This window comes from Prunus dulcis, chromosome 3 (assembly GCF_902201215.1).
Source record: "Prunus dulcis chromosome 3, ALMONDv2, whole genome shotgun sequence".
Taxonomy (NCBI): Eukaryota; Viridiplantae; Streptophyta; class Magnoliopsida; order Rosales; family Rosaceae; genus Prunus; species Prunus dulcis.
The window spans coordinates 16,654,061-16,676,606 of record NC_047652.1 but is presented as its reverse complement, the minus strand read 5'-3'; the positions used below and the strand labels follow the sequence as shown (position 1 = coordinate 16,676,606).

The 22,546-nt window shown below is 37.6% G+C and overlaps 3 protein-coding genes across 8 annotated transcripts; 2 read left to right on the top strand and 1 right to left on the bottom strand.

Annotated features, from left to right (window-relative positions):
* Positions 1-141: 141 nt before the first annotated feature.
* Positions 142-6,272, bottom strand: LOC117621380 (WD repeat-containing protein 26 homolog). Of its 2 annotated transcripts, none has more exons than XM_034351819.1 (5): positions 5,718-6,224; positions 3,869-4,760; positions 2,607-2,708; positions 1,111-1,740; positions 142-517 (listed from the first exon to the last, which is right to left on the bottom strand). In XM_034351819.1, exons 2-5 carry the CDS (start codon positions 4,655-4,657, stop codon positions 302-304), a joined length of 1,737 nt encoding a protein of 578 aa, XP_034207710.1. In that variant the 5' UTR covers positions 4,658-4,760; positions 5,718-6,224; the 3' UTR covers positions 142-301. The 2 variants fall into 2 exon arrangements, with proteins under 2 accessions (XP_034207710.1, XP_034207711.1); XM_034351820.1 differs by having other exon boundaries at positions 152-517; positions 6,137-6,272.
* Positions 6,273-6,918: 646 nt separating this feature from the next.
* LOC117621378 (DExH-box ATP-dependent RNA helicase DExH6-like) lies at positions 6,919-16,247 on the top strand. 5 transcript variants are annotated; one of them, XM_034351816.1, is made up of 16 exons: positions 6,919-7,305; positions 7,531-7,621; positions 7,792-8,104; positions 8,220-8,294; positions 8,552-8,596; positions 9,245-9,335; positions 9,449-9,507; positions 10,047-10,208; positions 10,433-10,485; positions 10,828-10,861; positions 10,982-11,071; positions 11,188-12,189; positions 12,909-14,012; positions 14,143-14,973; positions 15,104-15,189; positions 15,479-16,247. In XM_034351816.1, the coding sequence occupies exons 1-14, from the start codon at positions 7,197-7,199 to the stop codon at positions 14,710-14,712; spliced, it is 3,798 nt and encodes a 1,265-aa protein (XP_034207707.1). In that variant the 5' UTR covers positions 6,919-7,196; the 3' UTR covers positions 14,713-14,973; positions 15,104-15,189; positions 15,479-16,247. The 5 variants fall into 5 exon arrangements, with proteins under 5 accessions (XP_034207707.1, XP_034207708.1, XP_034207706.1 ...); XM_034351817.1 differs by having other exon boundaries at positions 14,143-14,691; positions 14,828-15,189; positions 15,479-16,219; XM_034351815.1 differs by lacking the exon at positions 15,104-15,189.
* A 1,376-nt stretch (positions 16,248-17,623) lies between these two features.
* On the top strand, positions 17,624-22,546 carry LOC117620741 (BTB/POZ domain and ankyrin repeat-containing protein NPR1-like). The gene is made up of 4 exons (XM_034350924.1): positions 17,624-18,937; positions 20,180-20,933; positions 21,324-21,521; positions 21,956-22,546. Exons 1-4 carry the CDS (start codon positions 18,386-18,388, stop codon positions 22,222-22,224), a joined length of 1,773 nt encoding a protein of 590 aa, XP_034206815.1. The 5' UTR covers positions 17,624-18,385; the 3' UTR covers positions 22,225-22,546.

Sequence of the window (22,546 nt, the reverse complement as noted above, 5' to 3'; positions counted from 1 at the left end):
AATTTGGGTTGGCTCTATAGCATTTTTCCTTGTATTTAAGTACTTACCTGAAGAAAAAAAGCACTAGTCCTAACCGGATTATCAAGTACAAGTCAACTTTCTCATGCACAAAAGTTCAAAAATTGATTCAAAGAAAAAGAATGAACATACTATAAATGAAATAGTAGATTTATTATAGATACTTGCTGCACAATCCACATGCTTGTTTGACATGAATGTCTGATTTTGACGATGATAAGGTATTTACATAAAAGCAATGGTCAGAGAAATTATAACCAGCAATTTGCTTTTCAAGTCTTTTTCAAGTTCCCCCATTGCAATAATGGACGCCATTGCTGTGTGCATCCCTGTGTTTCACTTTTAGCTCCTTTAGGCCCCATATCCGAATTGTACGGTCATCACTGGCTGAGGCTAACATGTGTGTGTTTGTTGGATTCCAGCTGACACAATTAACAGCTCCAGAATGACCTGGCAATGCCTCTATGAGCTCCCCTGAGCCTCTATGCCATACGTAAACCTGCACAGTGAAAACCATCAATTAGCACAGCGAAAGGGAAATGACAACCGAATTCTCATTTTACAACTAATAGCAAAATAGCATAAATGTACTGAATCCAATTCTTCTGTGTGATGTCCTCTTAATCCCATTGATCACATTGACCTCACTGTACAGCGACAGTCCAGGATGATACACAACAATATCAAGACAATGTATTAAACTAAAAAGTTCTCTGTCTGCCATTTTGGTTAACCTCCACACCCTGGCAGCAAGCAACTAAAGGAGTTCAACCCTAAATTAAAACAATGCGTAACAAAGTAAAAAATAAACAAGAAGCCAGTTTCATCTGTCGTTAATGAAACTGCATCAACTACATTCTAGTTATCCAACGTTGAATCTAAAGGGGAATATATTGGAGCTATATCCCGCAACCCCACCCCCTTCACACAGAAAAAATCACAGCAGAAAACATACAGGAACTAATAACATATTTAAATATGAAATGAGTATCTGCCTCCTAAATGATTTGTCCAGACATAAGCCTTATGCTTAATCACAAGAAACACAAGCAAAAAGAAGAGGCCTCAGAAGGAAGAAACCAAATTCTTTACCTGTGAATCCTCACTACCACTAGCGATGAAAGCTTGTTCAAGTCCACCAAAACAAGACCTGATAACAAATCGGGTGCGTTTGTGACCTTTGTACTTAGCGACAAGCTTGATTTCACCTTCTATGCTCCAGAGATGGATTTCTTGGTTCAGAAGATTAACCAACAAGAACCTATTATCTCTTGATAATGAAAAAGAAGTTATAGTTTGATCCTCTTCAATCAATATCTCAACTTTGGCTTCCCTGTCAAGTAGTAATATAGCATTATCTCTACAAGTACTTATAATTTGCTTCCCATCACTGGTTATCTCCAAATCAGAGATTCGTAAAGTTCGTTGGCCTTTCCAGCACTCCAGCTCCTTCCCATCTAACTCCCACATGCAGATACTCTTGTCACTGACACCAGAGAATATCCATTTTCCATCTGGAAACCATCCACAGGACACCAGACCAAGACCAGGTTTTTCATAAACATGGAGGCATTCACCAGAAGAAACATCCCAACGCCTGACCACCTCCTCCACTCCACAGGTGAGGAGCTGATGGTCATCAGGACTCCATGAAACTATGGAAACAGGTTTCTGGTGACCAGATAGTCTATGCTTTAAAGAAACACAACCATTCACATCAACCTATACCCAACAAGAAAATGATCAGGGTATAAAAATCTAGGATAATAGGATCAAAATAAAAAAAACAAAAAGCGTTGCATATCATTAAATAAGAATTACACGCAGAGCTTTCCAATCTAATTCCAACCCAACTGCTATTTTCTTTTAAAAATTTTGTATTGCAAGTTGCAACAATAGAACAACAGGTAACTATTGGTCCACCTGTCAACCATGCATGCACATGGGATTGTATTCCAAGCCGGCTCAGAACCAGTGGCTTGAGCTGGGCTGGGCTGTGCTCAGACATGGTATTGAGCCTAGATTTGTGTGCCAAGCTCAGCCAAGTTAAGCCAAAAGTATGATGAAAACTGATCATATTTGATATGAATTCCTAGTCTTTTGCACAACATATCTATAAATGAGTATACAAATCATTATTTCACCTCCATTAGTCCCAAAAGGGTCATCTAAGGCTGCAGATACACACACAAACAAAAACCAAGTCCGGACGACAGGAAAAGAATGGGGAAGATGAAAACCAGTTATAGCGCTGAAATATTCCATGCATTTTCAAAATAATTTGCATTAGGGCACTACATAATGAGAACATATATTTGATATCTCGTGAAAAACTAGCAACAGAGAAATCAAAAGTGCCAACAGAGATGGAAGGGCAACATGGGAACTGCAATACAAACATTAGATGTGAAGAAGAGGAGGCAGAAATAATTGATAGATTTATACTGAAGATGCCCATCTATAGATGCACGCAGATACATAGGTAGAAATCAAATTTGACCCATTGCATCAACAATGAAAAATATAAAATGGAGAAGAGGGCAGCATACGCAAGATTAAGAAATAGTTCCACATAGTATTGATGTTACCTCCCATATGATTGCTAATCGATCACTTGATGATGAAGCTAAGTACTTCCCATTGTGTGAAAATTGCAGAAACCAGACTTCGTCACTGTGTGCTTGTAATATCTGCAAAATTGAAAGTGATAAGAAAGGTTTAGAACCAAGATCTGACTAATATGTATGTAAAACCAGATTCAAAGTGCCCTTTATAAATGTAAGAATGGGTAATCTAGACAAGGTAAATAGCATATGTACAACAAACACATAATAAAAGAGTAACCAGAGAGAGAGATTAGACAATTGTCATTGACATAATAAATTAACAAAACACAGAAAATATAACGAGTGGATGCAAATTACGAGAGATGGCACTAACGTAGACAGCAAAAAAGAAAGTGAAGTCAACAGTGATGGAATCAGACATAGATTAAGCTCCGCAAGACCTTGGTCAGTATCTTCCTCCACACATTAACTCAGACAAGAGCACACTTAACAAGGATGCTTGGAAATGGCAATATACCATTCTCAATGCTGATAATAACAGCAAAGATTTAAAGACAGGAAGTAGCAAAGAAACCAGGACCCTTGATATTTAAAGTGTTATCAGTAACGAAAGGACAATACAATGCCACAAAGACTTGAATTTCATGTTCTATCAAATTTTAGAGGCTTATGAATTGTAAGCTGAACCACACTGGTTACTCTTTGCCTGATGAGAACATATTATCTAACACTAGTTTTTCCAAAGAAGGCTATCAAGTTCCACATGTCCAATCTGGTCAATTAATTGTACTTTGCCTCCCCCATACAAATCCTACACTTAGATGAACAACTACTTACCCTAGTATTATTTTTTGAATTTGAAACTCTCCACAGACATGTGGAGGGTTATAAACAGCAGCCTCCTTGAATCACTTGCTCACTTTAATTAATTTCTGATAAACTCCTTGGTTTATTTTTCAGGTCAAACTAATTAGAAGGACTAAAAGAACAAGACTGGGAAAAACCATCTTAACTTACCTAACAGAAAGGCCAGTCTCTTCTCACGGGGTCCATAAAACCCCTGATAACCAAGACTGAGTACTATAATCTTACCTTACCTTAAAGTGACACATTCACTGTTATTACTCAACTTCACAGTTTAAGATGCGATACCTCATATGACAACAAATAATGAACATGATTTTCATTCATCATATGAAATATGACCAAATAAGTAAAATCAATAAGTATACAAAGCTCTAATTAGAGCTTACAACCATTAATCAGAATTTTTTTTTACCAACCTGTAATGTTCGAGAAGGAATCTGATCTCTCCCACATCGATGATCAGTGTACAAAGACATTTCCTCGTTCAAGGAGTTGTGAAAAATGCAAGCATCACGTTGTAAGACTAGGGCCTGTTCAACCAAATGTTCCAACCGTCTTTCAAGTATCATAACTGTTGGGGGAAGCAGTTTCTGCAAGTCTTCCAGTAACTTTGGCCGAGACTTGGCCCTTACAATGTTTTTACCAGGAGTCCCACCAAATGAAGGCGAAACTATGCAGGAAGAAAGCTCACGAACTCTACTACCATTGATGCAGAGAGGTACAATCTCAGTCCTCAATGTCTTCAGTGCATCCATGTCTTTTTCATCATCTAGAAGTTCAAAGAACTTCTGCTCCAATATCATAAAGGAGGCTGATTTAGTAATGTTTTCATCTGATAGACCAATTTTTTGCAATGTGTCGACACTTCCATCCCAATTTCCGTCCAGAATTTGCTGCATAAAAAGAGTTACCACAGAAGAGTGCAACGGTATCCCAGACTCTTCTTCCAAATGAGCACCACTTTTCTTATAGCCAAGAGAATATAGTGCCTTTGCTATTAGTCGGACAAATTCCACCCTCTTAATAACTCCTTTTGAACCAACAACCTCTTCGTCCCCTTCAGATGTTAGGGGCCGAGCCATCAAGTCTCTTGAAGAGCCAGCTACAGGCTCTGTAATAGATGAACCGTTGGATAGACCTCTCAATTGTCCAGGGGATAATTTCATGCGTTTTGTGGCTGGTTCTTCATCTCCCACACCTCCCATGAAATGTGCACCTCAGCCCATATATTATTACAACGGTAGAAAAACAAGAAGCAGATATTTTCAAAGTTCTAAGAGCCTCCAGTTAGTCACAAGAAACAAACACCTGCATAATACAGTAAAAATGGTAATGAATGTCTTAAAGCTTGACTCCATCAATCACATCATCAAAATCTCTAAATAGAGTACACAAAAGTAAGAACCCAATCATACAAAACCTACCAAGATATTCTATTGAAACGAAGATGGGGTGGGAAAGTAAGATTATAATTAAACTGAAGCTGAATTCTAAAAGTAATTTAAGGTTACACTTTCAGCATTTCCCAACTGAATCAAGATTGGAGGAGGATCAGCAATAATTCCAGTTTAGACAATGGATTATGATTATCCAAAACATTTTCACAAAAGGAACCAATCTTTCAAATTGCTCGAGCAAAGGCCCTGAATGAAACTTCATACAAGATGAAGTTAATAAGATGAAAATACCTTCTACATATAGCATTAAAAATCTCTTTACTAAACTGATTGTAACCAGAAGCCGTAAAATAAATTTTTTTTTTGTGACCGAAAAATTGCAATTTCTGCAAGTCCATTCAATGACTTCAAGGTTGAGAAACTCCATCATTAAACAAAAGTGTTAAAGACAAATGGCAAAGGAGTCAATAATAGACTGATCCACAATGTACATCAATCACCAAATTATTTATACATGAATCATGAAGAGCTTAAAAGAAACACACTAAACTGATGATATCCCATTTAAGCAAACAGAATTAGTCTTATTTCAGTCCATAAGATGCTCAAGAAATGCTAACATTTACCAAGAGGGGAAGCCAACGATTTCAACACCTAAAAACAAATCCCTGGTGATAATAGATCAAAACCCACATCAGGAACAATCAAAAGTAGAAGAATCCCACTATAGTAAGCAATCAAAACAAACCAAAACATGAAATCTGACCTCGAAAAATAACAATGAGAAAACATGTGAACAGATAAAAACCATATTGAACACCAAAACAAATACCCAAACAAGAACGTTCAGCAAGAAATGAGAACCAACCAAGAGGATAGAAGCCGTCACAAGATTTGCCCAAATTTAGAGGTAATAAACAAGCAAAATCCAGGGTACCCAGATACCGATTTCGCTTTGGGAACCGATTCCGATCAAAAGGAAATGAACCCAACACAGGAACAGGTTGAGGATTCAACAATCAATAATGGGTATGAGGAAGAATAGGAGACCAAAGCATCCAAAACAAGGACTTGCTTTTTTCTCATTTGTCGGCACATTAAAAGTAATATAGGTGAGCAAGCAGCAGATTAAGGTGATAGATAATATGAGAAAATTTCGTGAAATTCAAAAAAGAGAAAGAAAAAAAAAAGAAATAGCAGATTGCAAATTACAATCAATGCCCAATGGGTTATTGTATATTGGGTAGAGGCTATGTATTTTCAAGGAATGAATAAAGTATCAGGTACCTTTGTCGTATAACACACTGAGTTTCTCTTTTGCGTGGAGGAAACCAACTCAATGGGGTTATATAGAGGAGAGAGAGAGAGAGAGAGAGAGAGAGAGAGGGTCAGAGAGAGAGGAGTCTTGTAAGTTCTCCTCTCTACTTGTACTGGCTTAGGGCTGGGGCTTCACGGTCTTCGCATTAGGCTTTTGCCTACCACAACATTTGCTGGCTTGGTTGGCTGTTCACATTTGGGCCAATGTTGGCTCACTTCCTGTAAGTTGGGCTGGGCTAGGTTTAATATCTACACCTATTTTTAATTTTCTTCATGAAACTACTGATCTGCAAGTCAAATCTCGTTAGCATGTAGATATATAATATATAAACTAGGGTTTTCATCATATATATATATATATATTTTTTTTTAATTGTTTTTCTTAATTGAGTCTGCACACATTTGTGAATTCTATTGAGATCACATTTTTAATAGAAGTGGAACATACTTAATAAGGAGTTTTATCTCTGATGAAATGTCATTTGAAATATTATAGACATCAACTGATGGGATAGGGTTTTACTTGTTTTTATTCTGAGAATATTGTAGACTTTATTTATTGAGAAATTTTATTTCTCTTAATTTTGTTAAAATATGGCCAAATTCAAATCATGCTCGTTAATTATTATTTAAAAAAATAAAAATAAAGGAACAAAAAATTAAAGAAAATAACAAATTGGAAGTGTAAACATGATGGGAGGGTTTAACTTAGCGGCGCGGGCACCGCTTTACATATGCCAAGCATAAAAAAGCACATGCGGAGGAAGGGCAAAGGGCAAGGGTAAGGGTAATTTACGAAACACATAGCAGAACTGAAAACTCCATTTTCATAGCAGACGCCAACTATTCAGGGCAGAGGAGAGCGAGACCCAAATCTTCGACAAGTCCACTGAATCTCGTCTTCTTCTTCTTCTTCTTCTTCTTCTTCAAAGCTTTACATTTCTCTGGGCGCCAACAACTGCTTCAGATTCGGAATTTAACGAACAGACAAAAGGGAAGAGGACCAGAGCCAAAGGAAGAAGCAATAGACATGGCGAAGAAGAACAGAGGCGGCCAACAACAAAACAGTAAAGTTCCAGAAAGCATGAGGAACCGAATAGCTCAATTACTCTCCCGCTTCAATTCCGCTGATGACGAAGGTGAAGTGATTGAATAAAGTCATGGCTTAAAACTGGGTGCTAATGAAATTTAATACTTTAATGCGATCTGAATCCATGTTTGCTTCCTTTTTATTTTGTCGGGAGGAGGGTTTCAGGGACTTACTTGGTATTTGGTGCGAATTTAAAAGGACCAAGTATTTGATTTTGTTTAATTTTTCACATTGTATGAATGGTTTTTTTAACATTATCGGAATCTGCCTGCAGTTTACACATTTGAGGCCGGTCTCTCGAACCTTGACCGTGCTGAAGTGCATCAACAATGCAGGAAAATGGGTATGAAATCCAAGAGTAAAGGGTGAGTGCTGGGAGTTATGTCTTGTTGATAGTGACCAAAATGTTGTATATTTTAATTTAAGAGAAGCTTACGTGCTTCCATATTTTTGGGCACCAAAACAAAAGAGGAAAATTTCAGCTTTCTTATCTGCACAGGTTTTTTTAAACTGATGATAAACCTGAACTCTGTAGGAGTGGGAAAAAACGTGTTGTGTCTGTTTATAAACCTAAAAAGAAGGCTGCAGCCGTTGATGGTATTCCAAAGCTCACTCATCTGACATTTTCCGAAGGCACAAAAGAAGTATTGAGGGACTTGTTCATGTGTTACCCACCCGGTGATGAAGTGGAGGGCAGAGAAATGTATGGGACAAATAGTAATGAGAATGTGAAAGCCAAGCGGAAGAAAGACAGTATGTTTTGCAAGCCTTTGATGACCAAGGCAGAAATTGCAAAGAAAGTGCAATCACTTGCTTCTAGAATAAAGAATTCCGATAAATTGAGAAAGGTTCTTCTGATTTAACAGATGATGCACCTCTATTATCATCTACATCATTTTAAGTCATAGTTTTTGCATAATAATAGGCTCAGCATGACAGGTTTCTGTGAATTTATGCGTGCAGATCACCAAAGAGAAGTCTAAGCTTCCAATTACATCCTACAGGGATGTCATTACATCAGCAGTTGAATCTCATCAGGTTAATTTGAACATTCACATGATTGGTGTTTGAAATTATTAGCTAGTTGTTCACGCGGCAGATCACATTACGCGTGATATTATTTTTGAAATTTCCTAGTATCAATTAGATATGCGATGTGTCCTTATCTCAACATGGTGGGGTCTGTTACTCGTTACTAGAAACTCTGTTTTGCTACTTCATTGAACCTTTGTTTGAATTGAATGGATTCCTACTCAACTTCGGGGACTTATTGTTAATCTCCTATTTGAAAGCAGGTAATTCTTATATCTGGTGAGACTGGGTGCGGAAAGACCACACAGGTTATGATTTCTTTGCTTTGTCTTCTTTATGGTATATTTATAATAAGTTGTCTGGTTCTGTTTCAAAAGAAGTCCATTTAATTTATTTTGTTCTTTATATGGCAACATCTTTTTTTCCTTTCCTTGGTCTTGATAGTGACATAAGTTGCATGGATATCATTGTCTATACTGTTAACATATTCTGGTTGATTTTACCTTTTAAAAACCTGCCCGCATAGGAAATTTGGTACCTTTATTTGCAAGCTTCTATATGGAGCCCTGTGGATGTCACTTTTTGGATTTTTAAAAATTACAAAAGAAGGGAGAGCATGGAGTATCAAGACTAGAACTGATCTTGCATATTTGTGGACATGCATGTTCAAGAGTGCAATATCATTGTTATAATTGGGAGTTATGAATCTTGATTAGTTTTTTATACTCATTAGATTATTTATTTTTTATGACAAGCTTCATTAGTCAGCTTGTGTTCATCAGTCATTTCAGGATGTATATGACATGCTTTTAACATTTCTTGATGTTTTCTTTGCACTGTGGACTAGTTTTTCCTGCGTAATATAGCATAGCATTAATCTTTTAAAACTAGACTTAATATTATTACTTTCTGTAACTATGTTTGATAATGTTCTCTTTTTGAAAAATATGATTCAGGTCCCACAGTTTATTTTGGACCATATGTGGGGTAAGGGGGAGGCATGTAAAATAGTGTGCACTCAACCTCGACGTATCTCAGCTGCATCAGGTTGACACTATTCTTTCTGCATACAAAACTTTTAGGCCCCCTTTATTTATTTGATTTTTTCTTTACTCATTGTAAACTTCAAATTATTAAATCCTTGGTATTTTTGTGTCCAGTTGCCGAAAGAATCTCTAAGGAAAGAGGAGAAAATGTTGGAGAGGATATTGGATACAAGGTAATGTTGCTCATGAGTTGTCTTGATGTATAGTTCGTATTTTATCATATCAATGACCATTCTGTCATACACTGTTGTTAGAAGCAGCGTTACAGGTAACTTCTTTGTATTTAATATAGGTCTATGTACCAGACGTGGCTGTCGTTAGGGGCGAAGAAGCTCCTGTTTTGCAATTCAATAATTAGTAGTCTGGGAAATTTGAACTAATCAATCTTTGTAACCGGAAAAAAGACAGAATATTGTTCATTTTACAACTCATGTGCAGGAATTATTGTGGTTATTTTTGTTGGATGCTTTTAGTTGGTCTAATTTTCAATATGAAATATGGTATATTGGTCACAGCCAAGTTGGTTACATCATTTTCAGTTATACGTAAGTATATTCTCAGGGTTTGCTAGATCAAACCAGAAAAGTTAATTTGCTTGTGATTATACATTCACAGAAGGCGTGCGTAGTCTCAATAGGATTCCAAGTCCTATGTATCTTGTCAATATTATTGTAACTTGTGAGAAACTAATATATTCTTTTGGCGATGCTAGATACGGTTGGAAAGTCAAGGTGGCAGGCACTCATCAATTGTGCTCTGCACAAATGGGATTCTGTTGAGGTTGTTAGTGTCCAGAGGCACTGGTAGATCAAAAGCAGGTGACTCAAACAAAGAAACCAAGCAAGATGTCAATGACATAACTCACATTATTGTGGTACTTGTACTTTCTTCATTGGGATTCTTCAATTTCTTTCTGGAATCTGTATTAGGATTAGATTATAAGGCTGGAGGGTTTATACGTGGAGGGTTTATATGTGCATTCATTTGTGTAAGTCCTTATCTTGTAGGCATATGTTTTGGAGCTTTTTTTTCTTGAGACCAGTTTAAACATTCTGTTGTCATGGATTACAATTGCAATGAATGCTTTTCCCTCTGTAGGATGAAATTCATGAAAGGGATCACCACTCAGATCTTATGCTGGCAATTATAAGGTATATACTACACATTGATTTATCGTCATTAAGTTGTTTGCTTGTGTTAATAACCCGGCTGTGTATATAATTTTGGTTTGATTAGGAGCTCAAATTAGAGTAACTTAAATTTGGGGAATGCCAAGTATGAAGAGTAATCAATACTAGTTTGAGTGAAATGTTACTGTGTATTGATGTGGATAATAGTTTGAGCAGAATTGTTGCTGTGTATTATAGTTTATTGGTGATGCAAATGAAAGGTCAGAATGCATGTTTATCAATCATGAATTTTCGAGTCTGATTTTGGTTTGTTCACAGAATTTTTTTTTTTTTTTTTTTTTTTTTGGTGTGATTAATGTGCAGAGACATGCTTTCTTCACACCCTCATCTACATCTGGTTAGTTCAAACATGTCTTCTATTTCTGTCATTCTTAGGATATTAGTATATTACCCTTTTTTTTTCTGGAGCTTATATTAATTGATGATCTGCGTCTGTTTATGATACTTATTGTAACAGATACTGATGAGTGCAACTGTTGATGCTGAACGGTTTTCACATTATTTCGGTGGATGCCCAATTATCCGTGTTCCTGGTTTCACTTATCCTGTAAAAACTCTTCCTCAGATAGTGACTTGTCAATTTGTCTAAAGAAAGATGGTGATTTGTTAGTTGTTTATATTATGCTGCTTTTGTTTTAATGCCGTGGTATTATCCTTTATCAGGTCAAAACTTTCTATTTGGAGGATGTACTTTCTATCCTGAAATCCGTAGAAAATAATCACCTTAATACTGCAGTAGGTTTACAGAATGAAGATCCTGACTTAACACAGGAATTGAAGCTTGTTCTAGATGAAGCTATTAATCTGGCTTGGTCTAATGATGAGTTTGATCCCCTTCTAGAGTTTACTTCTTCTGAAAGAACTCGCAAAGTCTTTAATTACCAGCATTCTTTAACCGGACTTACGCCGTTAATGGTGTTTGCTGGAAAGGGTAGAACAGGAGATGTTTGCATGCTGCTATCTTTTGGTGCGGACTGCCAATTACAGGCCAATGATGGAGCAACTGCATTGGAGTTGGCTGAACGGGAAGAGCAGCGAGAAACTGCTGAGATATTGAAAGAGCATATTGAAAATGCTCTTTCTAACTCTATGAAAGAACAACTGTTAATTGATAGATATCTCCAATATTTTAATCCTGAAAATGTTGATTTTGTTCTTATTGAGCAATTATTAAGGAAAATTTGTAGTGATTCAAAAGATGGAGCCATCCTTGTGTTCCTTCCAGGGTGGGATGATATAAAAAAAACCCAGGAGAGATTACTCACGAACCCATATTTCAGAAATACTTCTAAGGTTTTGATAATATCTCTACATTCGATGGTTCCATCTGCTGACCAAAACATGGTCTTCAAACGCCCCCCTCCTGGTTGCCGTAAAATTGTTCTTTCAACTAATATGGCTGAAACTGCCATCACCATTGATGATGTCGTTTATGTTATTGATAGTGGCCGGATGAAAGAAAAAAATTATGATCCTTACAAAAATGTATCAAGTCTTCAATCTTCCTGGGTGTCAAAAGCGAGTGCCAAGCAACGACGGGGCCGTGCTGGTCGTTGTCAGCCTGGAATCTGTTATCATCTTTATTCTAAAGTTCGAGCAGCTTCATTGCCAGATTTTCAGGTGCCTGAGATTAGGAGAATGCCAATTGAAGGGCTTTGCCTGCAGGTATACCTTTCTCCACATTTCTTAAACCTCTTTGAATCATGACAGAGACTGCATTGCTGTATATCTATCGCATTGTTTATCCGTTCTCAGTTACTGGGGTCATATGTTCATCTATCTGTTATTGTCTGTGGAAACTTTGTTTGAGACAAAGAACTTGCCCCAAGAAACAAATTATTGCATTGTTGTCCTGTTAATCTGTTAAAGTTTCCAATAGTCATGACTCCCTTTCTCCTCCTCCTCTCCCTTCCCCGAAAATAGCCCACCTTCCACAGAAAAAATGTAACATTATTTGGGCATATACTATTTTCTGTGAACTAAAGAAATTAGCGAAATGACGCGTTGTTGTGTGATCATAAATAAGCAATGATAAAAGATAACATTGGCATGTTGACATGTCACAGGTCGGTGGGACGTATTGCAATTGTTTAGTTATGGCTACTGTCATTTTGTTTTGTTTTCATCCTGCGTTCATCATGTTGTTGGAAATATGCACACGCAGAAGTTGCCTATAGGGACGTGTATTCTTATTCCAAAATGAACTGCATTATACCTGGTATAATATTCGGACCAATAAGAGAAGAGGTGTTGTTTCCATTAGATGAGTTTTTGTGATCTAATGAGTGTTTTTGGATACTTTGTGATCTACTAGTGTGTTTTTGGAGTATAATGAGTTTTTGTGATCTATTAAAGCTTTTCAAGATTTTATTTCTGATTGACAGGTGAAGTTACTTGATCCAGATTGCAATATAGAAGATTTCTTGATTAAGACATTGGATCCTCCACTTTCCGAGACCATACGCAATGCAGTTGCTGTTCTTCAAGATATTGGGGCTTTGTCACTTGATGAGAAACTTACAGTACTTGGGGAGAAGCTAGGTTCTCTACCTGTTCATCCATTGACGAGCAAGATGCTTTTCTTTTCTATACTGATGAACTGTCTTGACCCAGCTTTGACTCTGGCATGTGCTACTGACTTCAAGGATCCATTTTCCCTGCCTGTGTTACCTGATGATAAGAAGAGAGCCGCTGCTGCTAAATATGAACTTGCTTCATTGTATGGTGGGCATAGTGATCAGCTAGCAGTCATAGCAGCATTTGACATATGGAAGACTGCTAAACAACGAGGTCAAGAGAAACTGTTCTGTTCTCAATACTTTGTGTCTTCAAGTACGATGCATATGCTATCTCGTATGCGCAAGCAGCTCCAGACAGAGCTAATTCGGCATGGTTTTATTCCTGAGGATGTATCAAGATGTAGCTTGAATGCACGTAACCCAGGAATACTCCGTGCTGTTCTCGTGGCCGGTTTATATCCAATGGTGGGGAGATTGCTTCCTGCTCGCAAGAAGATGAAACGATCTGTTGTAGAAACTCCTAATGGGGTTAAAGTTTGTTTAAACAACCACTCTATGAATTATAAGTTAGGTTTCAAGGTTACCAGTGATGATCGTCCATTGATTATGTTTGATGAGATAACCCGTGGGGATTCGGGTGTGATGAACATACGGAACTGTACTGTTATCGGGCCACTTCCGTTACTATTTCTTTCGACAGAAATTTCTGTTGCTCCATCAAACAATGATGATGATGATGGTTACATTGATGAGGGGAGTGATATGGATGACAATGAGGATGAAAGTGATGAAGATGCAATGGAGATAGATGGTAAGTCAGGTGGACAACACAAGGAGAAAATTATGTCATCTCCTGATAATTCAGTCACAGTTATAGTGGATCGGTGGCTTCAATTTGGGTCAAAAGCTCTGGACGTTGCTCAGATCTACTGCTTGAGAGAACGTTTATCTGCAGCAATCTTATTCAAAGTACTTTCTTTGTTCGTACTTTTACAGCTGTTTTTGCATTGATATTTGCATTACAACACGATAGTTCATTTATGTCCTGAAACCCTGTAGATTACCATTTTATCTGAGTTTATGTTTTACCATTTTGTAGGTTACACATCCAAGGAAAGTTTTGCCTCCTGGTCTTGGGGCCTCAGTTTATGCTATAGCCTGTGCTCTATCGTATGATGGTCTCTCTGGGATCTCATTTCCAAAGGAATCCGAGGAGTCTCCAACTTTGGTGGAAAATGAAACTGTGACTGACGACTCTGTTTTGCCCCTTCAAGATTGCTACTTACACAAATCGATTATGTGCGATATTTTAAGGGATGATGCACATGTAAGCAATGACACAAATGAAATGCACTGTTACTTCCTCAGATCATGTACTCCTGCCGTCAATGTAGCAGCCAAGTCGAGTTTAAGTCACAGTACTGCTGCTAATGGAGCAGTACGGTTTTATGTGATAGGAAATGGGGCAGCAAAGTTGAGTGACCCATCAAGTCAGAGTGTTCAACCACCGCTTGATTCTGCTCCCATCACCGCTCACCAGAAGCCTCCATCACAAGGTCCAAATTTAGTTGGCAACGGTGCAAGCACTGATGCATCAGATGGTCCAAGGGGAGAGTCGCCAGTGAAGAGGAAGAAGCGTAGGAATAAGGGTAGAGAACAATCATCTTGAATGGGATCTAACTGTATGTTGTAGGATGTTAGATTGGGGTAAGCTGGTCGTGTCAAGTTTTCTAGGATGAAGGAATATATATGTCTTCAACACAATGATCTTTTCAATTTCCCAGACTGCAATCCTCCTATGAATGCCAGCGAAGTCGCGTGAATGAAGAAGACACAAGAGGATTGCATCTGAAATTCATCCTAGCTTTTGATTCTGCTGTCACAAGACCAAGCAAAGCTGAAACCATCCTTGGTTTCGGAAACAATTCTGGTAAGCTCATATCAGTAACAAGCCAAAAGTGAAGATCTAGGTGTACGTTTTTCTATCAGATCAGATGTGTTGATTCATTAGTAATCTCTTCCGTTCTTCTTTTAATATTTCATGAAACTATTGTGACAAGATACAAGATGGAACTTTGCATAATCTTTCGGCCCCCATGCATTGACTTCACCAGTATACAAGGACTGAACACAAGAAGCGCTTTGGGTATCTAAAATTTGGTTCTTATCTTCCTCTTTCAACTTTCCTATTAGATTAAGCCACTTGTCATTGATCGAATCATCAAAACACAATCATATCCACTGCAGCAAAACAACAAAATGAAACTGCAACTGCATTATTAACCTTATCACTAAGCATGTGAAAAAGATAAGGGAGGGAAAAAAAAAAAAAAATTAGGATAACCTTAATTACTATGCCTTGTCCCGTTGGGTAGGCCCCACCGTACAAAATAAAAACAACCCCCCAGATACTCAAATTTACATTCCTTTTTCAGAGGAAAGAGATGGCCAGAGAAGAAGAAGAAGAAGATAAAGGTAGAGTTCAAATGTTGATAGCAATGAAGGGCCATCCAGGCACAGGCAAAACCACCTTAGCCAATTCCTTAGCCTCAACTCTCAAACTCCCTCTCTTAGACAAAGACGACGTGCGCGACAAACTCCAGAGTCTCCAACCCGCATCCTCCTCCGCGTCTTCCGTACTAAACGACGCGTCGTACCGCGTCATCTGGCAGATCGCTGCCACCTAGCTACGCCTAGGCCTCAGCGTCATCGTGGACTCGCCCCTCTCCCGTAGGGCCCACTTCGAGTACCTGGCCCAGTTGGCATCGTCCAGTGGGGCCCGCCTCTTGATTGTGGAGTGTAGGCCCAAGGACGAGGCGGAGTGGCGCCGAAGGCTCGAGCGCCGAGCTGAGGCTGGTGGAGGGCCTGGCTGGCACAAGCCGTCCACGTGGTGGGATATGCAGAGGCTATTGGACGGGTACGGTGGGTGCACGGAGTACGATGTGGCCGATGTACCCAAGATGGTGGTGAATACTACGGCGGCTCTTGAAGTCGAGGAGCTTGTCTCCAGTGTGGTCCAGTTTATCGAAATTCACAGCCACAGGGGTCCGCGAATGACATCTGTCCACCAAGGACTAAATATTATGGATTAAAATATAAAAAAACAATTTGCTTCTCAAAATATGTACAGTATTTTGTAGGCTTAAATGCTAAAATGCTCTTTGTGTTTTATCTTATTAGTCAATTTAGCCTATTTATTTTTAATTTGGTTAATTTAGTCTCTGTCTAATATAATATAATTTATTAAACTTATGTTAAAATATTAATAAAAAATATAAATATTTGAATTTATAAAATAAATAATTATGAAATAAAAATAAGATTTAAAAGCTAAAAGCAATTAAAAACTAAAGGACAAAACCATTTCATCTCAACTGCAACACCCTTTTTACCCAGTAACAACTCACCCACACGCAAAAATCCCAACTCTCCAAGCCACAGCCACCCTCTCTCTCTCTCTCTCTTTCTCTCCAACTCCTGACCATCTCCCAATAGGATCTTCACCATGCAGGCCCCACTCACCCCAACCACATTGCTGAGCAGCCCTGCGCTCATCCTATTTTTTAAAAAAAATTCTTTTTTCTAATGCTATGTTTTAGTTCTAATGAAGTTTTAATATTTTTTAAATTAATTTAATTTTTATAAATTAATTTCAACAAAATTTATAGGTTTTCAAAGGAAGAAGAAAAAAAAAAAGAGTTATCATATTTATTTAACGGCAATTTTAACAGAATGGGCCACATTGGCTAACAGTGCTAAACACATGGACTAAATTGGCCAAATTAAGAACACATGAACTAAATTTGCCAATAAGATAAAACACATGGGCTATTTTAGCATTTAAGTCTTTTCCTTTTGTCTATTGTCACCCATTACCATCCTTAGAAAAAATAATATTCTAAACTCTTTTAATTCACAAAAAAAGCAATTCGAACTTCAGTACAAACTTTTTTTTGGTATATATTGAATTATAACTAAGAAAAAAGTCTTTTTTCTTTCTCGGTTAACAGAGACATCATTTTGACTTTTCTTGGGTTGATAACATTTTGGGTTTTTTCCTAACATCATTTTGAAACGGACAAAAGCGGTAAAAAGTAGTAAGTAACATTTCTCTTGCGAAATTACAAAATCAACAATTCTGTAATTGATGTAACATTCCAAATAATATAAAATGATTTACAAATAAACATTTTATGATTAGTTAGAAAAGACTTTTCCTTTAATTGATTTCAAACCAACGTCATATAATTTCGTTTTTCATAATAATAAAACAAATAATATTCATGGTTGTTAATATAACACGGCAGGGTAGCGGCCGAGCGGGGACCAAAGCTTGATAATAGATAGGTTTTCATGCAACAAGAAGTCAAGTCAACTCACCTGTACTGTAACCCCAAGGGCCAATGGAAGGAGGCAATCCTTGTCCAACTGTCTTTCTTTCCCTACAACAACATAAATTTATTAAAATATTCTTAAATGTTTTTCATAAGTTAAATTAATCTTAATCATCACATAAATCTTTGGTGCTGACATATATTTTTTGTCATTAACAATAACATGTTTGCGTTTGCACTTTGTCCTGTTACTTGGACAGTCAACCAAGTGTGCTGACCAGTAAGATTCACAAGACAAGCCACTTCATCTAACCTTTGAGAAGTGCGGCTTTTTCCTTCCCATATTCCTTTCAAGACCCTCAACTCAATCTTCTTCGAAGCTTCAAAGTCCTGTCTTGTTCAAAATCTTGTTGATTTTCAAGAGAATATCAAAGCCTGGAGCTTTTCCTGGTCAACTGTCAGGTCTTTGAGTTTCTCTTCTTGTTTAAGCTTCACCATCTGCAGCTGTTGCTTCATTTATACTCAAGCTTCTTCAAAAGGGTGTCCTTGTATGCAATCTTGATCCTTTTCTCTTTGAGCTTTTCTCAGTCTTTTGAGGGTTTTAGTTCATATTTTGTTCACTATTGACTGCTCCGAGCTTTAGATTTGATGGGGCTGATGGTGGCCTATGAAGATTCAAGACGTATCTATACCAGGACATGAAGGATTTACTACCTCACTTTTGGTGCCTAGCTTTATATAGCAAAAATTCTGTCTTTGGTGTCTAGTTTTTGGGATTTTGCTCAATGTTTCAACAAGTGGGATTTGCCTGGAATTAAGTTTTGACTTTTGGGTTGTCAGATTATTTCACTATTTTGCTTGTTTTCACCAATTTACAGTAAATTTGGAGAAATTGGGTCAGCTTAGATTTGCTTTATCCATAGAATGATGCAGTTTGTGCAGGAGAATTAGCCTGGTTTTCTGAATTGGGTGATTTCTGCTTCTTGATTCATATATAGATTTCAAGTCATGGATAATGTGAATGAACTGTCTTCATCCTTGAGCTTTGCCTCCTCCTCTTATCTATCAAATGGGTCCAGTAGTAACCATGTATCTGCCTCAGCCAGTTCTCAACCTGTGCCAAGTATTGAAATTTATTTGAGTCTAAACAAACTCAGTGGCAGTCTTGAGAGACTTTTACTTGAACCTGAATATGACTATAATGACGCAGAGATTATTGTTGAGGGCAACACAGTAGGTGTTAACCGGTGCATATTGGCTGCACGTAGTCAGTTTTTTCAGGATCTTTTTAAGCAGGGAAATGATGATTCGATTAAGGAAGGAAAACCAAAGTATCTCTTGTCTGACTTGGTTCCTAACGGCCGGGTTGGCTATGAAGCCTTCAAGGTTATCTTGAACTATTTGTACACCGGAAAGCTTCAGCCATCACCTCGAGAAGTATCCACATGTGTTGACGATCATTGTGCCCATGATGCATGTGGCCCTGCTATTAATTATGCTGTAGAGTTGATGTATGCTTCGGCCACTTTCCAGATGAAGGAGCTTGTTCAGCTTGTTCAGGTTGTTACGCTTTTATTTGTCTTAAAGTTTATCTTCTGCAAATGAATGTGTCACTCAATAATTTGTGTTCTTAGCTTGTTAAGTTGAATAGCTTAATTAGAATAGTCTGATGATAATTCATGCAGCAATCAGTATTGCTTTATATCAAACATATACATATATAAATATATATGTATATATAAAGAGTTTTTATTGAAAACACCAAAGAGATGACATTGGTTTTATCTCTGGAAGTTGAGATGCATGTGATCTTTTGAAAATATGTTCTCTCTTTATCTACTTTACCTTTGCAATTTGTTGCACACTTTTGATACTTACAGTCTGAAAACTTGCAAATTGAATTTTCTGAATTCACCTTTTGCTCCTTCAAATTGATGAAATCACTAATATGATGATGAAATAGTAAAATATATGTTTTAAGATTACCCTCTCCATGTTTTACAGAATTATACTCTGTCCAGAGTATGCCAGATTAATTTCAGATCAAAGTTGAAACCTTTGATGCAACTTTCTTTCTGAGAAATGTCCAATGTCCTGCTCTGGCTTGACAGTCGCAGGCTGTTTTAGTACGCAATAGCCTGTGTGGCCTATAATTTCTTAATCACTGCTTTTTTAATTGTTAGCAAAAGCTCTGAAGCATTGCAATTACTAAGTGCATGGGCACCAACTCTACAGCCCGTGGCCTACAATTTCTTTATCAAAACTCTATTAAGCTATGAAGCATAAGAATTACTATTTGATCTGGTTTTCCACAATTGTACTACTTTCCTTTAGTCTCAAAATTTCTAGTATGAAAGGGTTCTTTTTTCTCTTGCTTTCTTAAATGTTATATCTTTTACAACAGGACCAATTGCAAATTTTCTTGCAAGGTTTATTTGGTTGCCTTGTGTAGTTTTGGTAGGATGATGATATCTAAATAATTTACAAAATGATCCTGGTTCCTTGCTAGTTTTTGCTTGTTCTCTTTGAGTTGTTTTTGAAGTCTTAGATTTGAACACATTCGTAATCTTTCTGTTTTGGTATAACTTACTAAACCTCAGCAAGTATAATCTATATCCTAGCCTAATTTACGTTTCAATCACTTATTTTGTGGGGAATCCAGTAGCCTATCTGTTCATTGTTACCTGTTGATTGGTATATTTATCCCACTAAACAGCAAGTTTGTCTTGTTTATTTTATGTTTGTCAACACTAGCCAGCTTTTAGGTGTTTGTATGCTGACAATTTCCACCAATTTATGCAGCGCCGTCTTTCAAACTTTGTCGAGAAAGCTTTTATTGAAGACGTAATCCCAATTCTTGTAGTTGCCTTCCACTGCCAACTGAGTCAGCTGCTCTCAGACTGCATCCAGAGGGTAGCAAGGTCAGATCTTGACAGTGTGGCTATAGAGAAAGAGCTTCCTCATGAAGTTTCAAATGATATCAAATCACTCCGTCTCAGATCACAGGAAAAGGATGAATCAAGTATGATGGAAATAGAACCAGTAGAGGATAAGAGAATCAGGAGAATCCACAAGGCGTTAGACTCTGATGATGTTGAACTGGTTGAGCTTCTCCTGAAGGAATCTGCTACTACATTAGATGATGCTTACGCTCTCCACTATGCAGTTGCATACTGTGATCCCAAAGTTGTTAAGGAGGTTCTTAGTCTAGGCTTGGCTACTATCAACCTTTGCAATGCCCGAGGACATACTGTACTTCATGTGGCAGCCAGACGTAAGCACCCAGCAGTTATGGTTCCTCTTCTGAACAGGGGAGCCTCTGCCTCAGAAACTACAGTAGATGGTCAAACTGCTGTTGCAATTTGCCGGAGGTTGACTAGACCAAAGGATTTTTATGAGAAAACAGAGAAGGGACAGGAATCCAACAAAGACCGGATGTGCATCGATCTTCTAGAGAGAGAGATGCAAAGAAACTCAATGTCTGGGAACTTGTCAATCATATCAGAGGTGATAGCTGATGATTTGAACGTGAGGCTGGACTATCTTGAAAATAGAGGTGATGATTCTTAATTATATTAAATAATTCACTTAATTTTATTGTTCATGATTTGAGTTCGGGATAATGCAGATGTACAAATTACAATGTCTTAAGTTCATTAAATTGTTTTTTTGTTTATGTTATTTTATGTCAATACTTCAATCTTTTTAGTGTTTGGGTTGGTAGAACCCCAAGAAATTTAAGAAGATGCTTAGGATGAGAAAGCTTTGCATGGATATGATATCCGGGTCTTGAAGTCCCTGGTGCCCCAGCTTATAGAAATTTGACCTATAATGTATAAGTCAAAATTACCAGCACCTTAGCCTACCTTATTTTTAATCAAGACATTTACTTTGAGCATTGTATTCTTATCCTTGAAATGAGTATACAGATTCCTTTATTTTGCAGTGGCATTTGCACGGTTGTTGTTTCCTGCTGAAGCCAAGCTTGCTATGGAAATGGCTGATGCTTGTTCAACATCAATGCACACTGGCCTTTCAACATCAAGAGGGTCAAGTGGGAACTTACGAGAGGTTGATTTGAATGAAACACCCTCTGGACGGACCAAAAGACTCCAAGCAAGAATGCAAGCCCTCCGTAAAACAGGTATGGCCGTCTTATCTGTGACATGTATAAATCCTCTGTGACTTGCATATTTCCTTAGCCCGTGTTATCGCGCGGTTTTCCATGCCTATCCTCTTTGACCATACTCTTCGTAAATCCTTCATTGTTGAACCTGTAACTTGCCTGCCATGCTTACCACAACCTTTTAATCAACCCGAAAAAATTATCTAGTGATATAACCGGGTTGAAATATGCAGCATATTACCATGGTTACCTGTACAGGAGAAAGTTACAAAATGCTTTCAATATGGAATGTCATGTAACTTCCCTAGTCCCAGGATGAAGTTACTTTTAAAACCCTATTAAGTCTAAAGCTGGACTAGCATATACAACTTGAACTAGTTTAGGAAAGAGCATAACTTTTATCCTCATTATTCTCTGAGCAATCAGTAAGTTATATCATATGGTGATGGCAGTGGAAATGGGCCGGCGCTTCTTCCCCCATTGCTCAGAAGTGATTGATAAGTTTTTGGACGATGAGATGGATATGGCTGATTTCATCCTCGAAAAGGGCACTCTAGAAGAGCAGAGAAAGAAGAAGACACGGTTCTTGGAACTTAAAGATGATGTACAGAAGGCATTCTGCAAGGACATGGCTGAAAATAAGCGGTCAGTTTTGTCATCCTCCTCATCATCCTCATCGTCTCCGAAGGAGGGGGTAACTCACAAGATTAGGAAAAGGTGAGGCTAATTATATTTTGCAGGAAGCTGTGAGATTTTGATGAATTTGTAGTTGTATTTTCTCCTTCCATATATTCTTAGGAGCCTATTTTGTGGCATTCTCTTTATCAAAGATTAAGACAGTAAATTGAGTCTGTAATATATAACTTCAGGTATTTGGCTTGTATATTTGATAAAAGAGCTTACAGTTATAGTGAGAATGAAATCTGTACTCTTTGGATTTCCCTGTGTTGGTGTGATTATGTTAGCCTTTCCACCAAAAAACAGAGAATGTAATTCTAAATTTCTTTCTTTCATAATTTTAGTTCCTTGGGTTCGATTGCAAA